This window comes from Hemicordylus capensis, chromosome 12 (assembly GCF_027244095.1).
Source record: "Hemicordylus capensis ecotype Gifberg chromosome 12, rHemCap1.1.pri, whole genome shotgun sequence".
In the NCBI taxonomy this organism is placed as follows: Eukaryota; Metazoa; Chordata; class Lepidosauria; order Squamata; family Cordylidae; genus Hemicordylus; species Hemicordylus capensis.
This window is the reverse complement of record NC_069668.1, coordinates 16233606-16244837: the sequence shown is the minus strand read 5'-3', so window position 1 is coordinate 16244837 and position 11232 is coordinate 16233606. Positions and strand designations below refer to the sequence as shown.

Sequence of the window (11232 nt, the reverse complement as noted above, 5' to 3'; positions counted from 1 at the left end):
CAGCTCTTGGGCGGGGCAGGAGGGAGGGGGGACCTGAGCTGTCTCCTGGGGCACACAACCCCCCCCCCCAAAGAGGCCTGTGTGTCTGCCTACGTTGCCCGCCCACAGGGCTTTGCATGGTGGCGGCGGCCAGGGCCCTCTGGCTGAGATCCCCGATTCCCTCGGCTGTTGACCTCTGCCCCTCACATCTCGTTATTGGAGCTGGGACCCCAAACCCAGGCTTCATGTCCCTGCACAATGTGAAGTGTGTCGTCCAGTCGATTTCGACTCCTGGCGCCCACAGAGCCCTGCGGTTGTCTTTGGTAGAATACAGGAGGGGTTGACCATTGCCTCCTCCCGCGCAGTATGAGAGGATGCCTTTCAGCATCTTCCGAGATCGCTGCCGCCCGACAGAGGCACCAGCGGGGATTCGAACCCGCAACCTTCTGCTTCTCAGTCAAGCATTTCCCCGCTGTGCCACTTAAGCTGCATGCAAACCCAGCCACTTCCAAGACAGGCACGTATGCAGACGTCTGCCAGATGGGTGTAATTCGGCACTCACCGTCTGAGCAGGGTTTTTAGACCCTTTTTGAAAACAGATGCTAAATAACCCTCTTAGCCCCCCAAATACCTCCCCCAAATAGACACTCTCTCTCTCCCCCCCCCCCCTCCGAATGGTGTTAATTGCAGGGCGGACACGGGATGCTGCGTTCCTGAAACGCGTGCGGAGGCCGGTGCGTCCACGGAGGGGGGAGCTTTTGGGCTGCTCCCCCCACTCAGAGGCTGAGCCGAGAAAGGCTGCGAGAACCGCTGCGGCTCCGGCTTCGGGCCATTGGGAGCCGAGCGGCAACAGCCGGCCACCCTCCCTCCCGTGATGATCACAAGAGGCGCGAGAATCCAACGCTCACTCCTCTTTAATGATAGCTTCTGTGTCCCCACAGCTCTTCCCAAAAGTTCACAGCGGCAGAGAACCTCAAACAGAGGTTCCCGGGCAGAGTCGGAAACGGGACGCCCGTCTCCGGGATGCCGAGACGGCCGTTTCGAAGCGTCTCCCGATCCAGCGGTCCTGCCGGCCGCCACTTCTCCGCTAGGCTTTGGTGATGTGTCCCTCTCGGATCCGGGATGCCGAGACGGCCGTTTCGAAGCGTCTCCCGATCCGGCGGTCCTGCCGGCCACCACTTCTCCGCTAGGCTTTGGTGATGGGTCCCTCTCGGATCCGGGATGCCGAGACGGCCGTTTCGAAGCGTCTCCCGATCCGGCGGTCCTGCCGGCCGCCACTTCTCCGCTAGGCTTTGGTGATGTGTCCCTCTCGGATCCGGGATGCCGAGACGGCCGTTTCGAAGCGTCTCCCGATCCGGCGGTCCTGCCGGCCGCCACTTCTCCGCTAGGCTTTGGTGATGTGTCCCTCTCGGATCCGGGATGCCGAGACGGCCGTTTCGAAGCGTCTCCCGATCCAGCGGTCCTGCCGGCCGCCACTTCTCCGCTAGGCTTTGGTGATGTGTCCCTCTCGGATCCGGGATGCCGAGACGGCCGTTTCGAAGCGTCTCCCGATCCGGCGGTCCTGCCGGCCGCCACTTCTCCGCTAGGCTTTGGTGATGTGTCCCTCTCGGATCCGGGATGCCGAGACGGCCGTTTCGAAGCGTCTCCCGATCCGGCGGTCCTGCCGGCCGCCACTTCTCCGCTAGGCTTTGGTGATGTGTCCCTCTCGGATCCGGGATGCCGAGACGGCCGTTTCGAAGCGTCTCCCGATCCGGCGGTCCTGCCGGCCGCCACTTCTCCGCTAGGCTTTGGTGATGTGTCCCTCTCGGATCCGGGATGCCGAGACGGCCGTTTCGAAGCGTCTCCCGATCCGGCGGTCCTGCCGGCCGCCACTTCTCCGCTAGGCTTTGGTGATGTGTCCCTCTCGGATCAGGAAGTCGTAGATCTTCCGGGTCTTGTTCACATCGATCTTGATGAGGGCGCGCGCCTGGGCCAGCCGCAGGCCCCCTTGCTTGCCGCACTCGTTCAGCAGGGCCGCCTTGTACTCCAGGTAGGCTCCGGGGACCAGCCTGACCACCTGGCACAGCTAGGGGGGAGAGAGAGAGAGGGAGGCCCAGGGGCGTTGGTGAGCATCCGTCCTCCCACTCCCCAGACCACCTTTACTCCACGGGCTCTCGGGCTCCTGGCCTAATCACAGCAACACTCCAAAGCAAAAAGGCAACTTTATTCCAGCTGCACAATATGAGGATGGAGGTGCAATTATCGGCTTCTAGGCAGGCCCCTCAAAAGTCGGGGGGGGGGGGGCCTTTAAAGCCCTAAGTGGCTTGGGACCAGGTTACCCGAGAGAGAACGCTTTGCCCCAGATGTCCCTCCCCGGACCTTAAGGTAATCTTCGGAGGCCCTCCTCTGAGTGCCAAACGAGGAGAGGGGGAGGGCCTTTTTGGTGGTGGCACCCCGTTTGTGGAATAGCCTCCCCAGGGAGGTTTGCCTGGCTTCGTTACTTTGCTCTTTTAGACGCCAGGCAAAGACCCTTTTGTTCACCCAGGCCTTTTAGATTCGGGTTCTCAGATCTGACCTGGCTCTTAACTAATTTTAAAATGAGTTTTTAAGTGGCTTTTCGTGTTGTGTTTTCTTTCCACCTTTTGTTGCTGTTGTTGTTATTTAACGTGCTGTGTGTTTTTTCTTGGGAGTTTTACTCCTCCGTGGTGAGCCGCCTGGAGAACAATTTGTTAATGGGGCGGCTGACAAATAAAGTTGTTTATTAATTATTATTATTATTAATAACTAGTATGTGTAAGCCCGTTGTAATAACGGGCTCTAGTGGGGGGGCGGTTCCCGCTGCCGCCTCACCCGCCTCGGGCGCACTCCTTGGGCCGACACCTCCGCCGCCGCCTCGGGCGCTCTCTCCGCCCGCCGTTTCTTGTGGCGGCGGCCGCCGCCATCGGAGCCAGTCGCCCCGCCACAGCCACCGCCTCCTTGGCCCGCACTCCTTTGGCCGAGGCTCCGCCGCTGCCTCGGCCGCACTCTCCGCCCGCCGCTTCTGCTCCTTCTGGTCTCCTGTGGCGGCGGCCGCCGACATCGGGGCCAGTCGCCCACCGGCGGCTGGGTCCAACATGGCCGCCCATCTCCGCGCATGCCCAGAACGGGCGAAAAAGACACAGGCGGCACGGACGCACGCCCAAGGCTTTTATGGGTAAGGATAATAATAATTTCTTGGGACATTCACCCACTGACAAATGTAAGGGAGAGCCCGATAGGCAGTGACCGGGACATGCATTTGGCATCATCTCTCTGCCTGAGACACTCTCTGCACACTGGAGGAAGGAAAGAGGAGTTGGCCCTGAATCCAGCCGGGAGGCCAGTGGTGGTCTGGTTCAGCGGGCGGAGCCGCCAAGGAGGACAGCTGCCTTTTCATCCCCTCTAGCCAAGCCACGGCCGCTCTTCGGATCGTTTCCCACTGCGGACGAGGTCGTGGCTTCCGTGGCCAGCCTCCGCCGGGGGCCGAAGCAGCGCTTCCAAAAAGGGCTCCGGGCCCACGGAGCGAGGCCGCGCTCAGATCTGCCCTGAGGTTCCCAGGGCAATGATGACGCCACTGGAGACACCGGCTGCCTCTTCCCCGTTTTTCACAAGGAAATGCCCGGACAGGACCCCGGAGAACCCGCAGGAATGGGCCACAAGGCCAGGGAAATCCAGTGAGGACCCTTGGGGAGGGACTCGGGGACTTTGCTAAGGGGGTGGTGATGGGAAACACCAAAGGGGAGGCCAATCCTGCCTTGGGGCGAGGGATCCTCGAGATGGGAGATTCAGCGGGCTGTTCTGCGTCCAGCGCAACCGTCGGCCCTCGCAGGTTTCAGGCACCCCGAGTCCCTTTCGGTATCGGGGCAGGGTCAACAGCTACTGGACGGTGTGGCCTTCCCGGTCACCCCCCTTCTCACCTCTTTCTCTCTCTCGTTGAGTTTCTCCGTGCCCGGGAGTCCCGTCAGGTTCAGCGGAGGGGCGCTCCTCCGACCTGGGGGGGGAAGAGGATGGCCAAGGCAATGTCAAGCGGAAGCGGTGGGCCGTGTCTCTTGGGCCTGGCCAAGGTTGGACCCCTGACTTTCTAAAACTAAACTGGGTAGTCCAGATCAGGCAGGGAAGAACCCAGAGCCCCAGAATCTCCCAGCACGGAGCAATGGGGACAGCAGAGGCACATAGGAAGCTGCCATATACCGAGTCAGACCCTTGGTCCACCTAGCTCCGTATTGTCTACCCAGACTGGCAGCGGCTTCTCTAAGGTTTCAGGCAGGAATCTCTCTCCCAGCCCTATCTCGTTGGAGATGCTGCCAGGGAGGGAACTGGGAACCTTCAGCTCTTCTCCATCCCCTAGTCTCCCTTTCATATGCAACCAGGGTGGACCCTGCTTAGCTAAGGGGACAAGTCCTGCTTGCGACCACAAGACCAGCTTTCCTCTCCTAAAAAGATCTCAAGTACAGAGCCAGGAAAGATCTCAGGGAATATAGGAAGCTGCCATATACTGAGTCAGACCCTTGGTCCACCTCGCTCAGTATTGGCTTCACAGACTGGCAGCGGCTTCTCCAAGGTTGCAGGCAGGAGTCTCTCTCCCAGCCCTATCTCGTTGGAGATGCTGCCAGGGAGGGAACTGGGAACCTTCAGCTCTTCTCCATCCCCTAGTCTCCCTTTCATATGCAACCAGGGTGGACCCTGCTTAGCTAAGGGGACAAGTCCTGCTTGCGACCACAAGACCAGCTTTCCTCTCCTAAAAAGATCTCAAGTACAGAGCCAGGAAAGATCTCAGGGAATATAGGAAGCTGCCATCTACTGAGTCAGACCCTTGGTCCACCTCGCTCAGGATTGGCTTCACAGGCTGGCAGCGGCTTCACCAAGGTTGCAGGCAGGAATCTCTCTCAGCCTGATCTTGGAGATGCCGCCAGGGAGGGAACTGGGAACCTTCTGCTTGCAAGCGGGCGGGGGCTCTTCCGGTGAGCTAGGGCCCCATCGCCTGAGGGGAATCTCTGACAGTGCTCGGACATGTAGTCTCCCCATCCAAATGCAAACCAGGGCAGACCCTGCTTAGCAAAGGGGACCATCCGTGCTTGCTGCCACAAGGCCAGCCAAAATGTGGCTGCATCCCTCACACAGAGGCTGGGGATATGCCACTAAGGAACGGCCAAGCGCCCTCCTGGACAATGGGAGAGAAGAGAAATGCCCCCATGTCCAGCAGCTCCCCTTCCGCTTCCGCCTTGAGGCCCCACAAGCAGCAGTGCCCCCCACCTCCTCACGCCATGCTCGGCACTGGGGGGGTGCAGGAAATCCCCCCTCCACTTGGGCGTGGCTTGTGATCCTAGGGTAGGGGCCGGGTGGCCGCTGTCTTGACGGCTTTCCTGTTCTGCTGGCCGCGTATCGTGCTTGCCCTCTCCGATTCGTCTGGGATCGGTCCTGCTTCGGGGGGGGGGGGGAGAGACCAGGCGGCTTGCCCTTGCCAGAAGGGGAGCCTGGTGTCTGGATCGGAGGATTCCGCAACGGCCTGAAGCCCCGTGTCAGGGAGGGGCGCGGAACCCCTTGGGACTGAAGCCTTGACGGCTAGCCAGGGAGGCTCGGTGGTCCCATTTCTAAGAGCGGCGATACGGCGGGGATCGGGGTACGGGAGGCCCGTGACGGCCGCGAGAGCCTGCCAAAGGTTTACCTGAGTTGGACGTGACTTGTATGGTGGGACTCAGGCCAGAATCGCTGGAAAGGGAAAGGGGGAAATCACAGATTAGCCCGACATATAGCACAAGGAGGGGGCTACAAGAGCGCCTCTTCTCTCCCTCTGCCCCGAGCCGTTTCGTACCAGCCGCTTCCCGCGAGGAAGCACTCCGTCTGCCTGGAGGAGATGGCAACTGGTGGGGTGTGTGTGTGTGTGGTGGTGCAGGGAAGGCTGCGTGTGCATGTTGCGATTCTGTGCAAGTGCACGGAAGGTGGCGGCAGCCGCCAAATTTAGCTCTCCCGGGAGGCAAAAAGCAACCGCCGGGGCTCGAAAACACACGAGGGGAAATAGTTGCCGGAACCTCAGAAGCTGGAGAGGAGTGAGCGCTCCGGAGCTCCGTCAGCAGGGCTCCTCCCGCCAGCAATCAACTACCAAGCAAGCCGAGGACGCTAAACATGCGCCGTTTGCATCATTGACGCCGCTTGCAGAATCTGGGTGGCCTGGGCGCAGGATTTTGTGTGGCTTTGTGTGTTCAGGAGAACACAGGCTTTGCGGGGGGATCACACACACACCCTGGGCCTTCCCCAGGATGCACACTCGTGCCTGGGAAACAGGAATGCCTGTTGGCCTGGTGACATTCTCCACGGCTAGCCTCTTCCTCCTCCCTCCAAGGCTAGCCTCTTCCTCCTCCTCCTCCCCCAAGGCTAGCCTCTTCCTCCTCCTCCTCCAAGGCTAGCCTCTTCCTCCTCCCTCCAAGGCTAGCCTCTTCCTCCTCCCTCCACGGCTAGCCTCTTCCTCCTCCTCCTCCTCCACGGCTAGCCTCTTCCTCCTCCCTCCACGGCTAGCCTCTTCCTCCTCCCTCCACGGCTAGCCTCTTCCTCCTCCCTCCACGGCTAGCCTCTTCCTCCTCCCTCCACGGCTAGCCTCTTCCTCCTCCTCCTCCAAGGTTAGCCTCTTCCTCCTCCCTCCAAGGTTAGCCTCTTCCTCCTCCCTCCACGGCTAGCCTCTTCCTCCTCCCTCCACGGCTAGCCTCTTCCTCCTCCTCCTCCTCCTCCTCCAAGGTTAGCCTCTTCCTCCTCCCTCCACGGCTAGCCTCTTCCTCCTCCCTCCACGGCTAGCCTCTTCCTCCTTTCTTTAACGCGACCGGCAAGACCGTGGCCCTTCTCGGGCATTTCATAGCCCAAAGGGGCCTCCAAGCCAGCTGAGCTGGATGCCACAGGGTCACCATTCCCTCCCCCCCTGAGAGACTCTGGTTTCCACTCCGGGGGTCTGGGGCAGCCGTTTCGGGTCGGGTTCCCCCCCTGGTTTCTCTTCAAGCCCCCCTGCCCCGCCGACGTACAGATCAGCTTGCCGGCTGAGCCAGTGCTGGCAGGCGCTGCTGTCCTGGATGTACTGGAGGACTTCGGACAGCATTGTGCGCTTCAGGCGTTCCTCCTCCCGGGTCTTCTTGAGCCGTTCGTACGTCCTGGCACCTGTGGCCAAGCAAACGCACGTGTGAACAGTGGTCTGCCTTCTGCACAGATTTCCTCCCCTGGGCAGTCCCCGTGGGAACATAGGAAGCTGCCATATACTGAGTCAGACCCTTGGTCCACCTAGCTCAGTATTGTCTACACAGACTGGCAGCGGCTTCTCCAAGGTTGCAAGCAGGAGTGTCTCTCCCAGCCCTATCTTGGAAATGCTGCCAGGAAGAGAACTTGGAGCCTAGATGCTCTTCCCAGAGCGGCTCCATCATCCCCTTAAGGGGGAATCTCTTCCAGTGCTCACACTTCTAGTCTCCCTTTCATATGCAACCAGGGCAGACCCTGCTTAGCTAAGGGGAAAAGTCCTGCTTGCGACCACAAGACCAGCTCTCCTTCCCCGTGTCAAGGAGGGAAATGAGCAGTGGGGCCTCCTCCGGAGCAGCTCCCGCCCAGGCGTGTTCTGGCCGATGGGGGTGAGTTTGACCAGCCAGGGAGCTGCAGGACGCCACGGGCGTCACGGGGGAGATGCCCACAAGCACAGGCGTAGAGACCAGTGTCTCTGGGGTCCCTGGGTCTGGCTGGATCTGTGCCAGGCTGCTTGGGGGGTGGGCAGACATCCCCATGGATAGGAATTCCGCCTGTATTCAAGAACAGTGTTTGTCCAAGAGCCGGATGTAAATGTGTCGAATGAAAAGCAGCCCTTTCCCTCCCGAGGTCTCATTTCCTCTGTGTAGGGAGGTTTTTGAAGGGGGAACATTTGAGCGTGTGACCCCCTCCCCGTTGGCAGTCCGAAGCAGGACAGGCCTGACGCCGGCTTTATTTATTATTATTATTATTATATTTCTATCCCGCTCTTCCTCCAAGGAGCCCAGAGCGGTGTCCTACATCCTTAAGTTTCTCTTTCACAACAACCCTGTGAAGCAGGTTAGGCTGAGAGAGAAGCGACTGGCCCAGAGTCGCCCAGCTAGTTTCGTGGCTGAAGGGGGATTTGAACTCAGGTCTCCCCGGCCCTAGTCCGGCACTCTAACCACTACACCACGTTTGGCAACTCCTGTCCTGCTGCTGTTCCTGTGAGCAAAGCCCCAGCCATTTCCCTGGGTCTGCTGACAGGACAGGATGCTTTGTGGCCCTGAGCAGGAAGTTGGGTCCAGTGATGACAAGGGAATGCCATGAGTCCCCAAGAGGCAGGAGATCCGTGGGCGCATGAGTCAGCCTGACACCCAGCTCCCCGATGCCTTCAGAACCAGTCACTGCCCTGGAAGCTATGACTGGGGCTGGCTCTCCTCTCTCTGTGTGGGGCAGTTCCCCACACAATAGGCAATGAGTTGGGACTACTAGGTGGATCTACAGGTGAAACTCGGAAAATTAGAATATCGTGCAAAAGTCCCTTAATTTCAGTCATGCAAATTAAAAGGTGAAACTGATATATGAGACAGACACATTACATGCAAAGCGAGGTAAGTCCAGCCTTAATGTGTTATCATTGTGATGATCATGGCGTACAGCTCATGAGAACCCCAAATCCACAATCCCAGAAAATCAGAATATGACATGGAACCAAGAAGACGAGGATTGTAGAATCGAACAGTATCGGACCTCTGAAAAGTATAAGCATGCATATGTATTCAGTCCTTGGTTGGGGCCCCTTTGGCAGCAATTCCTGCCTCCATGCGGCGTGGCATGGATGCTCTCAGCCTGTGGCACTGAGGAGGTGTTATGGAAGACCAGGATGCTTCATTAGCGGCCTTCAGCTCTTCTGCATGGTTTGCTCTCATGTCTCTCATCCTTCTCTCGGCAATGCCCCATAGATTCTCTATGGGGTCAGGTCAGGCGGGTTTGCTGGCCAATCAAGCACAGTACACTGTATACTTTTCGGAGGTCCGATATTGTTCTCTTCTACAATCCTTGTCTTCTGGGTTCCATGCAATCTTCTAATTTTCTGGGATTGTGGATTTGGGGTTCTCACGAGCTGTACGCCATGATCATCACAGTGATAACAAATGAAGGCTTGACTGATCTCGCTTTGCATGTAATGCGTCTGTCTCATACATCAGTTTCACCTTTTAATTTGCATGACTGAAATTCATGGACTTCTGCACGATATTCTGATTTTCCGAGTTTCACCTGTATCTTTGAAAGTTTGTTTTTTAAAAGGCGGCCTAGGACGGAGTGGGGCCGGGGGGGTGTCTTTCCCCCAGGGGAGCTGTGACTGTGATTTCTGTGTCCTTTCCCCCACACGGGGAGCACTCAGAAACGCAGCTCTTGTCGCTCAGAGGTGTGTCAAACAAACCGACGTCAGGTGGAAAGTGACTTCTCACAAATCTATCCTGTGTTTGGAAGGTACCTGCAGCAGCCCAGACATGGCTGATGCCTCCAGAACGTACTCACTGCAGAAACTGGTGATGCCTGCCCTTCGGTATTCCTGGAGCCGCTTGATTTCCCTTCGCAGCTCAAACTCCACTGTGTGCCCGTTGAGAACGAGGGAGAAGTTGAGAAGGAGAAGGAGAAGGAGAAGTTAAGCACTGGATCTTGTTACAGTTCTTCTTCCAAGCAGGAAGAGCATGAGATCATTTCACCCCATAGCGTATCTTCTTTCTTTCTTTCTTTCCCCCCCCCCCAAATTGAATTTTTATTGATTTTAACAGTAATAATATTCATTCATAACAAACATAATAAACAGAAGTGGACTTCCCGCGCATCTCTCTTCGTGAAACATCTAAACCTAACCCTAACCCTATAAAATTTACCCTTGCTATAATAATAATTCAAAACCTAAATTCAAACCCATACAAACACAATTAGTCTACCCAACCTGCATTCCCCCCCGCCCCTTTCTTTTCTCTCTAAATTTCAAATACAGCTGTAAGGTCCATAGTAGGAAAATAGTTTTTTAGATACACCAAAAATGGTTTCCAATCTTCTTTGAAACATACCCCAGAGCGTCTCTGGGAAGAAGGCGACTGGCCCAAATCATCCAGAGAGTCTCGGGGCCGAGCAGGAATTTGAGGACAGGTCTCTCCGATGATCGGAGGCTGCCTCCTACGGAGTCAGACTCTGAGTTCATCCAGCGCCGTCTTACCTACACAGACTGGCAGTGTTTGCAGGCAGGAGACTTTCCCAGCCCTGTTTTGGAGATGCTGCCAGGGAGGAGACCTGGGACCTTCTGCATGCAAAGCAGACGCTCTCGGAAAGGTACTATAAATGAATGACCGGGAATGCCCACGGAAAAGCCCCGGTTCCTTCCAAAGGGCTGCGGAATGCATGGCGTTTCCAAATGGCCAGTGCTATACATTTAGTTTCTTGGATATGCTGCCAGGAAGAGAACTTGGAGCCTAGATGCTCTTCCCAGAGCGGCTCCATCATCCCCTTAAGGGGGAATCTCTTCCAGTGCTCACACTTCTAGTCTCCCTTTCATATGCAACCAGGGCAGACCCTGCTTAGCTAAGGGGAAAAGTCCTGCTTGCGACCACAAGACCAGCTCTCCTTCCCCGTGTCAAGGATTTTATGTTTTGGCTGATCTTGTTCTGTAAATATTTTTCTATGATAGTACTACACAAAGTTGTGGCTTGCTTTTTCATTATACGGCTATTGTAGAGTCTGGTGGGGATCGTATAGTTTCTTGTTGGTCTTATTCCGAGTCAGACCATCGGTCTATCTAGCTCGGTACTGTCTTCACAGACTGGCAGCGGCTTCTCCAAGGTTGCAGGCAGGAGTCTCTCTTCCAGCCCTCTCTTGGAGAGGCTGCCAGGGAGGGAACTGGAAACCTTCAGCTCTTCCCAGAGCGGCTCCATCCCCTGAGGGGGAATCTCTTCCAGTGCTGCTCACACTTCTAGTCTCCCTTTCATATGCAACCAGGGCAGACCCTGCTTAGCAAAGGGGACCTCGGCCCCCTTGGCGCAAGCCTTGGCACGTGTGTGTGTGTTTGATTGATGAAGGGCCGTCAAGTCGGTGTCGACTCTGAGCAACCACAGAGATGGATTCAGCCCATGTTTATAGTGCCATACGAAGGCGTTTATTGTTTTTAATGATGGCGTTTGCATATTTGGCTCCCAAATCAGAAGTGGTTTATTTTTCCAAGCATAGGAGCTACGTGCCGGCTGAGCAGCGTTACAGGGCCTTTGTGCGTAA

The 11232-nt window shown here is 57.1% G+C and overlaps 1 protein-coding gene across 8 annotated transcripts in view; it reads right to left on the bottom strand.

Moving 5' to 3' along the window:
- Nucleotides 1-1716: 1716 nt before the first annotated feature.
- The window catches only part of TADA2A (transcriptional adaptor 2A), a 34685-nt gene continuing 25169 nt past the window's right edge, over nt 1717-11232 (bottom strand). For all 8 annotated transcript variants that reach the window (XM_053274813.1, XM_053274817.1, XM_053274818.1 and 5 more), the window contains 5 exons: nt 9493-9564; nt 6984-7116; nt 5642-5685; nt 3894-3967; nt 1717-2044 (listed from right to left, as the gene is read on the bottom strand). In XM_053274813.1, the coding sequence (XP_053130788.1) occupies nt 1859-2044; nt 3894-3967; nt 5642-5685; nt 6984-7116; nt 9493-9564 (509 nt within the window). In that variant the 3' untranslated portion in view covers nt 1717-1858. The remainder of the gene's footprint in view (nt 2045-3893; nt 3968-5641; nt 5686-6983; nt 7117-9492; nt 9565-11232) is intronic.